At 54.6% G+C, this 16,431-nt stretch overlaps 1 protein-coding gene across 5 annotated transcripts in view; it reads right to left on the bottom strand.

The window, feature by feature from the left end:
• AK8 (adenylate kinase 8) overlaps positions 1-16,194 on the bottom strand; it is a 126,452-nt gene extending 110,258 nt beyond the window's left edge. Inside the window, exons 1-4 of one of the 5 annotated variants that reach the window (XM_032635077.1) lie at positions 16,046-16,187; positions 13,295-13,379; positions 6,670-6,719; positions 4,336-4,449 (exon numbers count right to left, since the gene is read on the bottom strand). In XM_032635077.1, coding sequence (XP_032490968.1) covers positions 4,336-4,449; positions 6,670-6,719; positions 13,295-13,379; positions 16,046-16,186 — 390 coding nt within the window. In that variant the 5' untranslated portion in view covers position 16,187. Of the gene's footprint in view, positions 1-4,335; positions 4,450-6,669; positions 6,720-13,294; positions 13,380-16,045 lie in introns of all 5 variants that reach the window. The other 4 variants (XM_032635080.1, XM_032635083.1, XM_032635078.1 and 1 more) reach the window with 4 other exon arrangements.
• Between the last annotated feature and the right edge of the window lie 237 nt (positions 16,195-16,431).

The raw sequence follows: 16,431 nt of genomic DNA, 5'->3' as shown, positions 1-16,431 counted from the left end.
TGTACGCGGGCCTCTCACTGTTGTGGCCTCTCCTGCCGCGGAGCACAGGCTCCGGGCGTGCAGGCTCAGCAGCCGTGGCTCACGGGCCCAGCCACTCCGCGGCATGTGGGATCTTCCTGGACCGGGGCACGAACCCGTGTCTGCTGCATCGGCAGGCGGACTCTCAACCACTGTGCCACCAGGGAAGCCCAGGCCAGCGAACTTTAAAGGAGCTACAGAGACTGGTCTTTGGGTTTCTCTGTCTCCATCCTGGGCTGTCCCCATCCTCCCCCCGCCAAACCTTCCAAAAAGGACCATTCCGCACCACCGCCTTGGGTGTCGGACAGGGAAGGACAGAGTGTGCGGGCTCCTGCTGGCTCTGTCTGAACACAGCCTCCAAGACAGAGAGCAGCCAGGTGGGAGATGGAATGGCCGGAAGGGAAGGAGACAACCCAGAGGACTTGGAAGCCAGGACTGCGGGGCAATCCCGGAAATCCTCAGAAATACTTGCAGGGGGCTACACCTCTCTGTGTAGACAGAGGCAGGATAAGGGCACAAGCGCTATTATTTGGACGTTAAAGAATGGTGACTGACAACTGGGCGCTTGGGTACATCATGTTACACCAGGTTCTTAATTTTTAAATGGGACTGAAGTTGGGAATTAAACGGGACTGAAGTTGGGAAGAACCCAGCTTTGGCTCCTTCTGGTCTGAGCAGCCTTTCGAGTGTGGCTCATTTATTCACTCAACAAACACAGGCAGTTCTGCTCTAACGCCAACAAAGAAACCTTGATTTAGCAATAACTGTGCTGTAAAAGTAAAAACTGCCATGAGAAAAGGGGAATGGTGTCTGGGCTGGGCTCCCAGATGACCAGACGAGAACTCCCTAGGGAGCGTGTTTAAATCCAGATGCCTGGCCCCCCACTTCCAGGGATTCAGACTAAAAGAGTCTGGTGGGGCCCAGGTGAGTCTAATGTGCTGTTCAGGTTGAGCCCCTCTGGACTATGCAGTTTTAAATTTGCAAATACATATGCTTCCTGCAGGGATTTCAATAATAAAGCTTTCCTTTTCTTTTTTTCAGTAAAAATCTAATACACTCTAGAGCAATCAGCTCCATCCAACTCCTGCTGCAAAGAAATGTCCTTTCCCCATGGAACCTGTACGCTCTTCCCCGCCCAGAGCCACGTCTAGGGCTTAGCAGGTGCTCAGAGGACACTCAGTAAATGAATTAGTCAAGCGAGCCACCGACTGACTGCATGAGGGCTTTCTGGCCCTGCATCCTCGGTTGGGTATCCTCGGTCTCCCCCACTGGCTAGAAGTTCCCAGGGGCGAGGAGAAGGAACTCATCTCTGGGTCTCCCACGGCACGGCACGCAGGAGGGTGCTTGGCATACAGGAGGTGATGAGGAAGTGTTTCAGAAACCATTTGGAAATTCCGAAGATGGAAGCATCTTGGTTAACACCCGCTACGTAAGAGAATTCTGTATAGGAGGGCAGAGCCAAGATTAGCAGGAGAAAATTATGTATTTGAAGGTATTATTGCTGCTTGCAGAAAGAGCTATGAAGGCTCCAGATCGGCAGAGGCTTTAAAGACAACACTTAATGAGTGGCCTCGCTGGGCGGGCTGCGTCTGCGGCAAGGCCACGCACCCGCCCCCACTCCTCAGAGCACTTCCCTCCTTGATCAGTCCTGACGCCTCGGCCTTTCATCTTCCCTCCACCCGGCTTCCGAACCAAAGAGCCCCAACAAGACACCCTTGAAAGCGCTTCGATGTGGTCTGAAATATGCCGATAATTAGAGTAATGAAACCCAGGAGGAATTGCCTTAAACGCCCTCCTCGCCGTTGAATTTTCTAACCCTAATAAAAGCATCTTTGTCCTAGAAATGAGCCTGCCTCTCCCACCCTGAAAAGCTTATCTTCTGCAGGAAATGAGAGACCCACTTTCTTTCTAAAACTGTATTTACCCCAAAAGCTGGCATCCCCCAAACTCTGACCACACACTCTGACTCCTGCAAGACGGCAGGGCAGTGCAGGGGCGTCACTTGCTTGCCCTCAGAGTCCCGGCCAGGTGATGTGGGGTCCGGAAGTGCTCTGGGTCAAGCGGTGCTCGAACCGGTTCACCATTTGGGTAGCGGGGCGGGGGGTGGGCGCTGACCTTGCTGAAGGAGGTTTTCCTTCACTTCCCTCAAACTGTTACTATCGGCAAGCTTGAGGTTGGGAGTTTGCCTAAGTGACACCCTCATCTCCAGGAACTGCCCGCACCCTGCTGGGCCCTCCTGGCCGTGGCCGTGCTCCATGGCCTTGATGTACCTGCTGTGTACACCCCTCACCAGAGCTGGCCCGGCCCTGGGGCCACCTGACCGGCTCGCCCACACAAATCCCTTTTCTGGAAATTTGGCCTTGGAGCTGCCTCTGTGAGTGGTGTGAACCGAAGACACGGGAACCTGGACGAGGGTGGTGGTCATGAGTGGCCGTGGAAGGCAGAAGACGAAAGCAAAGAACCACAGGGAGAATGGAGACAGAGACGAGTAGCTGCACGGGGCAGAGGAGGCCGGGGTGCTGCCCAGTTCCCGGCCACAGAGCCAGGGAGGTGGGTGCTTCCTCCACCCGGGGCCCAGGAGTCACTGCATCCCCCTTCCGATCCCCTTTTCTGCCCTGGGCAGCCCGGGCGATCTCTGCTACTTGTCCCACCAGCCATCATTCATGCGCAGCCCACGAGGTCAGGAAGCTTCCTTCCGAGTTCTTGGAGGAACACTGAGCACATGGCCACACGGTCAAGACCCGGCCTGATGGATGAAGATGAACACAAGAGGGGCGGCGACCAGCTCTCGGCTGCGGCCTCTGCAGAGACGGGCAGGAGAGCCAGGGTTCTCACCCCGACTGGCAGCCCGAGCCCTGGGCAGCCCTGGCCCTGGGCACTTACTCCACCTCACCAGGTACCAGCACACCTTGCAGGAAAACCGTGAGGCGAGGAGGGGAGGCCTGCGCACACTTAGCGCTCAGCAGACACCAGGATCCCTACGCTTCTCAGCCGTCTCCCCTCACAGACAAGAGAAAGCCTGCGTGTCGGCACAGGACACCTGAAGCAGCAGCCCCGCTGCTCTGGGCTGAACGCCTGTGCCCCCGCCAGTTCATGTGCTGAAATCCTCGAGGTGATGGTATTGGGAGGTGGGGCCTTTGGGTGCCCTAAAGAAGAGGCTCCAGAGAGCTCCCTGCCCTCTTGCCACGCGAGGCTACCGTGAGAAGACGGCTGTCAGCCAATGCTGAGTCTGTGGGCGCCATGACCTTGGACTTCCCAGCCTCCAGGATCGTGAGGTACATTCTGTTTCCAAGCCACGCAGCCTCGGTGACAGCAGCCTGAACGGACATCTGCTTATGCTCCAAAGGGGATTTTGCAAAGATACTTGGAAATTTCTATTTGCATTTAAGAGAACCAACATGATCAAGCCCTATATTTCCCTTTTAAAAATGTCTTTCGGGCTTCCCTGGTGGCGCAGTGGTTAAGAATCCGCCTGCCAATGCAGGGGACACGGGTTCGAGCCCTGGTCTGGGAAGATCCCACATGCCGCAGAGCAGCTAAGCCTGTGAGCCACAGCTACTGAGCCTGCACTCTTGAGCCCACGAGCCACAACTACTGAGCCCGCATGCTGCTACTGAAGCCCGCACACGTAGAGCCCGTGCTCCGCAACAAGAGAAGCCACCGCAATGAGAAGCCCACGCACCACAACAAAGAGTAGCCCCTCCCTGCTTGCCGCAACTAGAGAAAGCCCGCGTGCAGCAACAAAGACCCAACGCGGCCAAAAATAAATTTTTTTAAAAAGTCTTTCAAATATAGTGTTGGTGGGATTTTAGAAACAGACCCCTGATCCTCCTGGGATGCCACAGGGTGCCCACCCTGAGGGGCGGAAAGAAGTGCCCCTGAGCTGCAGCACTCAGTGTCTTTCCGCTCTGGAGAGAGCTGGACCACTGCCCTTTAAACTCCCCGCCAGCTCAGGCCTGCAGGTCCTGGTGCAGGCCAGCAGGCGCATCACCTGTGGGATGGAGACCCCTGCCCTGCCCCCACCCACTTGATCGGGCTGACCCTAAGAAGAGCAGGGCTGGGCCACTCCATCGGTGCAGAACAGCATCCTCACGCCTCCTGATCCTTTCCCACCACAAACCCCTCACCTCCGTGCCCACCGGGACCTGTGTGCCCTACTGAAGAATTCTCTCCTTCCTGCTGTCACATCCTGCCTATATTTCGTTTTACCCCAGTATTTTCTCTCACTTAATCCACCAGGAAATGGAAAGGGTGGGGTAGGTGATGGGGGAGCCTTGGCAGCTCTCACCCCACCCTGTTCCCCAGGACCCATCCTACCTGGAACTTCTGATAATGTGTCCTGGCATCTGCCGCCAGAGAGGAATATTCTTTCGCTATCAAGCTCTCCACGCTGAGGAGATTGCTATTCAGATGTTTGCCAAGCCACATTGCCTGAAGAAAGGAAAGAGGAAAAGAAAATTTTTGTGAAAGGAATAATCAAGAGGACACCATTACAATGCCCGGGTCCTTCCATGTGCTACTAGCAAAGGCTGTCACAGGGAAGCATAATTATTGCTGGCTGGAAGGAGGCCACCAGGGAGACAAACCCATAAAATCCCTCCCAGCTGTGGAATCCTGCTTGCCTGTCATTTCTTCTTCAACCAGCCATTGACTCTAAATGGACCTGGGAAACCTATGCTTTACTGCCCTGGGCCCGCCTCTTCAAGATCTGTGGACCATGAGTTCTTAACTCAAGAAAGGTTTGGAACAGGAAACACGGGGACAGGCCCTAATAGGGGTCACGACCCATACTCAATGTTCATTTTTTCTTAAAGAATGGGGGATGGCATTTTCTCGCCAAGTGAATGTTTAGTTCATCAATGGCCACTATATATACTCTACCAGGGAAGAACACGTCTGAAGGTATAATCGTGCAACAAGATGTTCTTAACGCCAAGATTATGCTGATGACCATTTCAGCAGCGGGATGATTCAAAAGGCCCCGGAGGGGGAACTCCCTGGCGGTCCAGTGGGTACGACTCGGCGCTTTCACTGCCGGGGCCGGGGTTCAATCCCTTGTTGGGGGACTAAGCTCCCGCAAGCCGCACGGCATGGCCAAAAAGAAAAAGAAGGCCCTAGAGGTCCCCCAGGGCAGGTATGAACCCTCATCTTTCTGTTCCTCGTGCCGGGCAATGTCAGCGACAAGATCAGGAAAGAGCCCGTTAGGCTTTCACTATGTATCATCTTATTGTAAAATGAGATTTGTGTGTCCCTACACAGCAGACAGGGGTGGGAACAGTGAACTTGCCCAAAGGCTTGTAGCTGAAACACCAGTTAGCGCCAGCGACTGCCAGGTCCCCAGGTCCAGGAGCCCCTGGTTTCTAACAGTGAAATGGTGATCGGGAGGGTGGACTGTGGACAGGAGTGAAAGCTGACAGCCTGACCCTGAGGAACGAGGCAGAAAAACTACAGAGAGATAGACGGATGGATGGATGAACGGATGGACAGACAGATAGGTGACAGACAAACAGAAGAGCTGGCTATCCTAACTCCAAAAGCAGGGCAGATGCACGTGGTTTTATGTAAGGACCAGACATCTTAATTCCTTTTCAGAATAAAGCCAGGCGCCAGCTAGTCGGGGGAAACCACCTGCCGCATCACCTGGGCCCGGGGGAGAGCTGACAGCGATGATACAGTGATCAAGGAAGAGTTCGCTAATGTTTATTTCTTTAAGTACAGTATATAGTTGATTTACAATGTTGTGTTAGGTTCTGGTGTATAGCAGAGTGACTCAGGTATATATATATATATATATACTTTTTCAGATGCTTTTCCATTATAGGTTGTTACAGGATATTGAATATAGTTCCCTGTGCTCTACAGTAGGACCTTCTTGTTTATCATTAACTTATGTTACCTGATGCTCACTAACCAGGCTTTTGCAAACACAGAGTTCCATCTCGGATGATTATAACTGAAGACGCTTTGGCACTTAAAAAAGGAGCCGAAAGATTAAAACCATACATGGAATGAAGCTTCAGCTTCACGACAGGGGTTGCCTCCAAGGAGGGAGAGACAAAACGGAGTGAGGGAAGTGGGGTGAGGTATTTGCCGTATCTTTAAAGTTCTACTATCTTTGAAATGGAGAGAAAGTCGTCAAAGCAAATACGACAAAATGATAAGTACCTGTAAAATCCAGGAGTGGGACACGTGAGTATCTCTGGTGTAGTTTCTCTGCTTTTCTGACTGGTTAAAACATTTCATAATTAAAACTTTACGAGTGAATCTGAAGATTCCACACCAAAAGTCTTTGCAATGTGTGTGCCATTTGACCCAGTGCTTCCCCTTCTAGAAATGTATCCTAAGGATGGAACCAAGGGTTTGCCAGGATGGTGGCCATGTAGCCATGAGAAAACCCTGGAAGGAATATCCCACACATTCAAAGAATGCTTATCTCTGGATAGTTGGGGAACTCTACGTTTGTTTTTTGTACTTTCTAGGTTTTCTACTACAAACACATACTGCCTCTTGTCACGAGAAGATAAGAAGTAGGAGAGAGAAAAGATGAAGAAAAGCTCAGTTATGTTGAAAATTCGCAGAGGTGCAGTCTCATTCCGTCTCTGCAGGACAAATAAGATACTCCCGTATTACCACTTAATATGATACACTTACTATAGTTGTTTTCCCCGAGGCGGGTGGACCTAGTATTACAATCTTCGGCACTGTGGAATAAAGAGATTTGAGTGTCACCATTCAATATGACAAAGCAACCTCCCGCGTCTGCAGAGCTCTGGGTGTATGTATTTCTTTCCTCCCCAGATTTCATTTTCTGGGAGTGACGCGGTCGTTTGTAACCCAGTGGCTCCGAGATGCTCCCACCACAGAACATACTCTCTGTGTTTAGAGAGGTAAGTGATCACTGAGATGGTTTATTTTTCTGTCTCCAAGGGGATGTGGACAGGGTAACTTGTTTGCCAAACTAATAAATATCACGAACAATTGGGATTTCAAACACCATAAAGCATTTTAAACAGGGACTTTGTCTCAGGGACATGCTCTCAAATAAAGCTGTATTTTATGTAAATCGACCTTCAAAGGCGGGTTTGGTTTTTTTTTTTAATGTCTGTGCCTTTTTATTTAGCAAATTGTATTCCCCATCATTTTACAGAGGGAAATAATGGGGAAAAGCCTGGAGTGTATGGGCCAGATTTATAAAAACCCCAGATAGAAAAGGCTTTGTTTTCAAATACGGGCATTTCTATGAGGATGGAAACCACTGGCTTCGGTGTGATACTCCTGGGTCTGGAAGGCTCCCGACCCTGCAGAATTCCCGAAGACACTACCAGACTAGCGAGTAGGTACTGGCCATTGGAAAAGGAAAAAAAAAAAAAAAAAAAAAAACAAACCAGCATCTTAAGAAAAGTGCTGGAAGGCGTGTGATTGGGTCAAAACAAAGGAAACGTAATGTGGTGTCTGGACAGGTGAACCCACGCTGGTTCCTCCCTGAGTGCCACCTTGATGATGTCATCCCTCCCCCAGCTGTGGGAAGCGAGGGGTGCAGCAGCCAGGTTGGGGAACCAGGCCTCTGCCTCTGCCTGTCAGCCCGGCCCCAGCCCACGGGGAAGGATGAACAGGTGCGCACAGCAACTCATGGGGCCCGTTGCTGTCAGGCCTCCGAGAGGGAGCCTCATCCAGGTGGAGGACCTCCTAGTTTGGGAGTGGACACAGAGAAGGAACTAGAGGGTCTGGCCCCCGAGTTCATGATACACCTGGCCAGGCTGCTTGGGTTTAAACAGACTTGTGCCCCAGTTCACAGCACCTTCTCATTTTCAGGGGAAAGGCAGAGGGCAAGTTCAGGATAATTCACTGATTCACTCCACAAATACTCATCGAGCGCCTCATCCAAGCTCGCACTGGGCTGAATGCGGCCGAGGAAAGCAAGGTGGCCTGAGGCCCGCACCGGGGCCGCGAGGTGATCGCGTTAGACCGGACCTGAGAGGGAGGGCCGGCCTCTGCCCCGTCTCCGCGAGGGAACTGCCTCTCCTCAAGCCCACGGAGGATGTCAGACACACGTCACAGCTTCCTGCTGCTGCCTGATGTCTGTGTGCCTCCAGCTGGCGGCCTCAGAGCAAACACTGTCGCCGTCCGTGTTTCTAAATCTGGTCCACTGGCCCCACTGCTGTGAAACGTCAGCAACTTGCTTCTCGGAAGCCCAAAGCCTTTCCTGGGGCTGGTGATGTGAATCAGGGATGTGGGACAGGAAGGCCCCGGTCGGGGCAGCACCTGGCCTGCTGCCAGGAGGTGCGGCCAGGCTCCAGCTCCGCAAACCCCTGCACATACCCTTTCTCTCCAGGTCATGCTCGGCAAGGGAGCCTCCGGGCCTCCTCAGCAGGACGGACTCAGCTGCCAGTGTCCTTCTGGCCAAGGGGCTCTGTGTTCCTTTAAGTCCCCTTGGACCCCTGTTGAGGGGCCTGACCCTCACCAGGAGGCTGGGATGTGTCCTGGCACCCGAACAGCCTCGCCTAGCTGGGGACCCTGAAGGTCGCCCAGGAGTCCCGAGCAATCCTCTCCCTTGACCTTGGACTTCCTCGCTCTTCTGATGATGTTCTTCCCATGTCCCTACGCTGTCACCCGTCACCTCGCCGTCAGGAATGTCCTCCTCACCCCGACCCCCCAGCCCCACTGGCTTCCTCTTCTGAGGTTCTCACCCCACTCCTGATTAAGGGGCTGCCGCAGCCTTGCTGAGTCCTGTCGCCCTGCTGAGCAGCTGAGCGGGTCCCCAGGCGGCAGCAACCAAGTCTCACCCTGCTTTCCCGCAGCCGGGGCTGCGAGGAGCCACACACGCAGCAGGACCTTTGGTGGCCTCCTCCTCGGCTGCCGCCCTCTCTGTGGCCACTGAGTGTTTGGTTACCCTTGTCTCCACCATCACTACCTCCTCACAAAGGCATCTTCTGCCAACTGGCATTCTTGGTTGCAAGCTGCAGGAACCAGATGAGGCTGAGTCGGGTAGAGAGGGGTTTATTCAAAGGCCAGCATGGCTCAGAGAATCCTGCCCAGGCGGGAGGCAGGCCCGGGGCCGCCCACCAGGAACAATGCCCCACGTGAGGCCACCAAGGGGTGTGGGCGGAGCAGCGCACACCGCTGCACACACTGGGCCCCTGACACTGCAGCCTGCGTCCAGAACGCCGCTCACGCACGGCCACGGCCACCGGGAGCCGGGCTCTGCAGGGCCGCCAAGGACAGCACCTCCCAGACCGTGTCCACAGTCGGGGCTCCACTGAGTGGAGCAGCTCAGGGCACAGGCCCAGGGCAGGCAAGGCACTTTCGGCTGTGGGGGTGGGAGCCAGGGTGGGGCTTCACAGCCCATTCTCTGCTCTGGCCTTGTAACCTGGGGCAAGGCCTGCCGGGGCCCTGCAACCTGAGGGGAGAAGCCACAGCAGGTGGAAAACACTGCTTATGGGATAAGCCTGGAAACCAGGTGGCTTGGGGAACACTTGGTCAGGGGAGATCGGAGCTGGGATGCCACAGAAGGCTGGCGGGGAGGGGCAGGATCAGGGCAGCAGGGAGGGAGGTCGAGGGCGGGCGGTGGGGACTGGTGCGCTGACGCAAAGAGCTCGCTCGGACCGCGGGGAGAACGCCTGCTTGCCGAAGCCAGAAGAAGACAGGGTGGTGGGGCGGCGGGGGGAGGATGGGGGTCTGGCTCAGGTGCCCGACACCCTGCTGCCTCTGCAGGGCTCCAACCCCAGGCCTCGGCTGAAGCTCCCTAGAACTTGGGCCAGACGCAACAAGGCCCAGGGCCTGAGGGACCGGGCAGAAGGGGCTGGCTGCACCTTGACAAGAGCATTTTGGGAACGAGCTGACTCCCAGGTTGCACGTTCATCTTGACAAAAGTTATGAGGCTCCATGGCTGCTGGGGAAGCCCTCCCCTTCCTGGCTCTGTAAGTGGCACCCAAATTGTACACATCTATGAAAATACTTTAAAAGGGGAACATCCATGGCCTTTCTCCCCACCTAATTTCTTGCTCACATTTATGTGATTAATTTCAGTTTCTTAAAATCTAACACCTTGAAACTCCAGGCCTGCTCATGAGTAATTATTTATAAACAGTGTCATAAAAGGCTGCTTGACTGCCAAGAGTAATCAACTTCTTCAACCCACTTCAAAGGAAATCAAAAACCCTTTCCATCCACAGAGCCTTTTGAGGTTTAACTAGGAGCATGATTTAAAATTCACAAGAAAACCCTTAGGTATTGGAGCTCCAATACACAGCTTTCTTGGACAAACGTTTGATAAAAAACGAAACATACCATTATACACACCATCGTCTTCTTTCATATTGCCCAGGGCTACTGTAAATGCTCACTTTGTACTAAATCTGGTTTTCTTGCAGCGAAGGGGCTGCCAGCCCCTGTGCCGGCGGCTCCCCATTCCCTCACATGCACGCTCACCGCCAAGAGTCCAGAGTCTTCTGTCCCTCTACACTCGCCATTGGCCGTGCCACCGTGCGTCACAGCGAACCCCTACCCACCCGACGCCCGGCTGCAGTTAACACGGGCCACTGCATGGCCGGGAGAAGGCAGGACCGACCGACCCACTAGCCCGGGGCTGCAGAAGTGCTCGCTGGACATCAGGGGATATCTCCAGGCCTCCTGTGCACTTCCTGTGCTCTTCTAGAACCACAAGAGTTGGGTGAAACTCTTTTCACCTTCGCCCTCTCATAGAGAAATTCCGGAAGCATGGTCTTCTCCCCTCCTCCTCCGGCCCCCCTCTTTCTCCCACATTTTTCTTCACTTGCAGGTGGAGGCCTGGGCACGGGAGGGGAACTCAGAGATGCCCCTCTCTTCATTTAAGTGGTTGCGCCAAGAGGCAAAGATGTGCCAGCGACCCTCAGAGCTGCCAGCCCGAGGCCTGGGAGTGGGGATGGAGGGCTCAGGGAACAAATCAACCCCTCAAAACAGTGGTTACTGGGATCCAGTGACTCGACTCCCTGAGAGAGCACCTGGACCAAAAGCCTGGACTCCAGCCATGGAGGAGGACAGCCAGGAGGCTGGCCCCCAGCTCCAGCTGAACGGGGAGGGTCTGAACTCTCCACCCCTACTGGAGAGCAACAGAGCAGGTGTGACGTGGAGAAAGGAGGCAGGGCTCCATGGAGGGCAGCCTTGGAAAGGAGGCCCCAGCACGAATGGAAAGGGGTGCTGAGGAGGGTGGAGGGAGGTGGGAAAGGGCAGAGGAGCAGGTTCTTACAGGTGGCTGTAAGGCCAGCGCCCGAGAGGACGGTCCCGCCCATGCCGACTGCACTGCATCAGATGACATTTGAACTTAAAAATTCCAGTCAAGTGGATAGTTTGACACTGAAAATCATTTCCGCATACAGAGGAGCAAGATTAAAGCATAAAGATGGACTGTGCCTCAAATTTCAGGCTCTTGAATTTCTAGCAGGGAGACTAACGAAGCCTTCAGGTCTGTGGTAGAACACACAGCGTGGCACACACGCCCCTAAACGGAATTTTTCAAACCATAAGTAGCAAGGGCCACCCCAACCCAACTTAGGGTTCAAATGGTTGTATTATTATCAAGTATGGTTTTCATTTAGAAAATCCTCATTAAGCTTTTCACAAGTGGACACTTGCATGGCACCACCTGAAGCCCGGCGGAAGCATCAGGGCCTTGTCATCCCTTCCCACGGTGTCACTGACCAGTCGCCATGGATGGGGCCGGACCTTTGCCGCCTCCATCTCTGTTACCAGACGTGCCCATTTTACAGAGGAGGAAACTGAGGCCGAGAGAGAGCAATGATCTCTCGCCATTTTGTCGCACTTAACTAGGAGATGTGAGCACAGATGTGCTGGAGGCTCCCTGGGGGGGGGGGGGTGGCGGGAAGGGACACCTCCCTGAACTGCGCTTCCCTGCACTTCCCTGCTTTTGCTTCGCTCTTCACTTTGAGTTTACTTCACTTTACTTTACCTTTACCTGGCCTTCAACTTTTACTTCTCTTGACTTTGCTTTGCTGTATTGATTGGGCGGGGGCAGTACGAGAAGGGAACACAGGCAGAAGTGCTCCCAGCAGCCCTCAAGTAACAGAACTTAGCAACACCGGGCCCTGCGAACAGCCGGGGGGCAGGGGGCTGCAGGAACGTCTTCCTCTGGCCAACGGAGGCCACTTGGTGAGGCCAGGGCAGCAAGCTGGGGTCCAGAGCAGGGACCACCAGGAAGCAAGGGGGCTTCTCGCCCCACAGAGCAGGTGAGCCTCCCTCCCGCCCCGACCAGAGCACCAGGGAACGGAGGCCCCTTAGAAGACTCTCCGCAGGGCAGACTGCACCCCCCACCTCCGTCACCTCCGCCCCGGCTCGGTCTCCGCCTGGGGCACACGCGCTCACACTCAGAGTCCGTTCTCGAACATGCCTCCCTGGAGGCTCAGAAAATGGCACTCCTGGGGCTCTCTGCACCACACTGAACCACCCTGCCTAAGCCTCTGAAACGGCCCCTCACTCCGATGCCCTGACCCTGCCCAGGCCACGCGGAAGAGGCCAGGTGTCCCTGGCAACCTGCAGGCTTGGAGTCTCCTCTCTCCCCATTTCTTTTTTAAACTACTTAGCAGCCCCTCTCATCTTAGGCCTCTGAACCCCACCACGGGGCACCTCAGGCCTCCATCCCTCTCGACTGCACCAAGCCCTCACTTCACTGGTGCGCTGGTAGCTCCTTCAAAGCAGCTAATGCTCCAGTGAAAGAAACATCACAGCTCCGAGACACTGGCCTCCCTGACAGCTCACACAGGAGGGCAACGAGCCTCCACGTGGGCCGAAGCGCCTCCTCTCCCACCTCCCTGTCAGGGGCTCCGGCCTTGGGTCTGGTCGGCCTGCGCTCGCTTGGGCCAGGTTTAGGGAGCTCTGGAACTCATTAACGGGCGCCGACAACAAGACCATCAGGAAAACCCGAGTGTTGCCTGTCTGGGTAGACCAGAAACCACATTTACACCTGACAAGTGGAGTGATCACAGAGCTTAAACCCAACAGGCGACATCAGCTGGGGCGTGCCAAGGTATTAATAATTAATTCCGCGGGCCATTCTGAGGTTTTCATTTTAATCACTTGGCAGGAGAATTTGTATGAGTTGTGCTCCAAAAGAAATTAAGGCGTTTTTCAATTAACCACCTCCCCAAGTTGGCAAAACCTTTCCCCACCCTGTTCTGACCTCCCTTTAGACACGGGGAGGACAGAGCGGTTCCCAGAGGTTCCCAGGAGGGGGAGGGGAGGGAGACAGTGGGGGAGGGGGGAGGAGGCCCACTCCAGTGCTCACCGTAATCACTGTCTCGCTGCAAATGCTTAATCATGAATGGGATGGGGTCCTTGGGCTGCTGGATCAGGAGCTGCTCCAGCAGGTTCTGTGGGCACAGGGCAGACACCCACTTGGTTAGCACCTGCGTGAGCACCCAAAGCCCCAGGCTCAGGTGGCCCAGCACCCTGGTGTCGCAGTGGATACCAGTTACGGGGCCTGATCTCCTCCCTGCCCCCCACCCTAGCTGGCATCTGTTTGGGTCCCTGTGAGCAGAGGCGTGAGGGAGGGGCCGTGTGGGCTTTGCTGGGGAGGCACCCGGACGGAGGCGGAGCTGGAGGGATGGAGCCCCTGACTCAGAGCAGGCAGTCTCGGGGCCCTCGCCCCTCACTTCCTTGGTGACTCCCAGACCAGCCTTCTCTCGGTTTCTCTCCCGCGCTGCACCCGTTCACCCCTCAGAGCCCTAGCAAATGCTGTTCCTTCAGCTTGGAACACTTTTCCTCAGGCCTCAATGGAAACATACCTTCCCGAAGATACTCACTAGGTCAATCCTGTCATATGTTCCTGCAGCCCCCATGCATCCCCTTTATCGCCTCCCCCTTGTCCCAGTGCCCGCCACAATCCCAGTAGGTGCCCCACGCGGACGTCTGCTGGGGGACGTGGCCATCGCTGCTACCTGTGTCCCTCCAGAGTGGAACAGATATCTAAAAGAGTCCTGGGATTGTCTGGTTATTTAACTCTAAGGGAAAGCAGCTTCCACGTTTCCAGAACAAAAGGCTCAGAAATTAACCAGGTGGCTGACAGCAGCCGGGCTGGTGCACTAAGGAGCAGCCTTATGCCCTAGGGCCAAGCAGGGAGGGGCTGTAGCCCTTTGGGGGCAGAGGGAGAGCAGGGCAGTAAAAAACAGCATGAACCACGAGAAGTCCTAGCCCCACTCCTAGCCCCACTCCGCTTCTCACCATCAACACCCTTCCCTTCTCTGGGCCTCAGGTTCCCTGCCCGTTAAAAGGCACAGTTGGACGAGATCCCTAGTCATGTATCACTGGTGAGACGGTGTGAGATGATTTTAGATGGTTCTCAGATGAATAAATTTCACTCGTACACAGTTGCATATCTAACGTGTATTAGAAAAATCAGTATGTCAAACCTATGATTTCAAGGATATTGCTTAGGATGAGGTGAAATAAGTTAATAGTTTTAAAGTGGGTTGATTTAAAGAAATGATTAAGTTAAAATGGAAATCTGGTTTTGGTTATATGAATCTATACCTGTGATAATATTTCATAGACTCATACCCTTAAATGAGTGCTGGTAAAAATGGATGAAATCCAAATAAGGTCTGTAGTCTAGTTAATAGTATTGTACAAATGTCAATTTCCTGATTTTGACAATGTACGACAGCTACCTTAGATGTTACTACTAGGGGAAGCTGGATCAAGGGTACACCAGAACTCTGTACTATTTTTGTAACTTCCTGTGGGTCTAAAATTATTTAAAAATAAAAACATTGGGAATTCCCTGGCAGTCCGGTGGTTAGGACTCAGTGCTTTCACTGCTGTTGCCCAGGTTCAATCCCTGGTCAGGGAACTAAGATCCCACAGCCTCGCTGCACAGCAAAAAAAAAAAAAAAAAAAAGCCAGAAAATGGAAATGGTAAAAATCATGGAGGGAGCACACAAATGACTAAGGACTGGAACTACTGGACCAAAAGCTTCCTCAGGCTGCTCCTTCCAACAACTGCTATGAGATACACCAGATTCTCTAGAGCACAGCACAGTGCTCCCAGGAGTTGCCCCATCCTGCCCACCACCCGGTGACGTAGGACTCAGCTAGCCATCTTCTTTACTTAGATTGGCCACTCAGTTTTAGAAATCTCTCGCGTGCCCTCTATCACTTAACACTTTCCAAAGGAAGCCTGTGTTTGCTGGAGAGATGGAGACTCAGGTTTCTTAGTCTGAGTTCTTCTCTCAGAGCTGTCAGAGGCTCAAATGGCCACTGGCATCGCTAAGGAGGTGCCTCTGGGGATGGGGTATACCCGGAGGAGCAGACAAATGCTCCAGCTTCCCTTTGGCCCTCAGAACCTCGGAGTGGCTGACAGTTCCTCCAGTTCGGCTCCTGAAAGCCTTTACTTCCACAAGAAGCAGAAGGGAAACCTGGAGCACATGCAGGGGCACGGCTTTGCCTAAGGTCACACAGCGAGTAGGTAGGTCAGGTCAGGAACTCAGGATGAGGGCTTGGGAGGTGCCCTGAACTCTTGGCCCTGAGGAGGAAGGGTCAGGTAGGAAATGCTGCTGTCCAAACCACAGGGCTGCTGTCCCAGGAGGTGGCCCTCTCAGAGGACGGAGAGGGCCACCTTCAACGCAGACACTCCCCAGCTCAGAAACCAACAACTGCAGACGGCCTGGGAATTGTCAGCACCAGATGAGCCCCTTGGAAACCACCTCTTGCAACCTGGCGTCTCACAGATGGGGGAACTGAGAAAAGGAAGGGACCTCTTCCAGATCATGGACTTGACTGGGGCGGGGCCAGGACCAAATCATGGCCAGCATGGCCTGCCCCCTTTCCTCCCTCCAGGGAGGGTCAGGGAGCATCTTTTGGTCGAGCGGTCCCTTGGGACTCGATGGCACAGGAGTCGAACAACCCAATTTGGGCGTCCTCTTGGGTAACAAACGTGACCCCCTCCCTGATGCGGCGTCGCCGGCGCGCAGCCGGACCGCAGCAAGAGGTTCCCCGGCCACCGCCTGGTGTCGCGACAGGTCAGGGCTGCCCGAGTCACCTGCATCAACTCGAAGATGTGGTTCGCCTCCCCATACTGGGGCATTTCCGGGGGTATGCGGTGCGGGGCGGTGGTCGCGTCCATATCGCCGTACAACGCGTCCGCTCCCTGGTGACCGCTGTCGCTAGGGCCTCGCGTCATCAGCGCGCGCCGCTCCCGTTGCGTCATCAGCACGCGTCGCGCCCGCCCCCCGGCGAGGCTGGAGCCTGGCCCAGGCACCCGCTCCTCCTCCGGCGCGCTCGGCCGCCTGGGGCAAGTGCTTCCCTGCCCTGGCCTCGTCCGCGCCCCTCTGCGCGCCCCCAGCGGGGCACCTCAAGTCTCCTCCAGCTGTGGCCTTCTGAGGTCAGAGGTGTCCCCTGATAGGGACCCCCTGTGCTGAGAGACCC

Source organism: Phocoena sinus, chromosome 6 (assembly GCF_008692025.1).
Source record: "Phocoena sinus isolate mPhoSin1 chromosome 6, mPhoSin1.pri, whole genome shotgun sequence".
In the NCBI taxonomy this organism is placed as follows: Eukaryota; Metazoa; Chordata; class Mammalia; order Artiodactyla; family Phocoenidae; genus Phocoena; species Phocoena sinus.
This window is presented reverse-complemented; position numbering and strand designations above follow the sequence as displayed.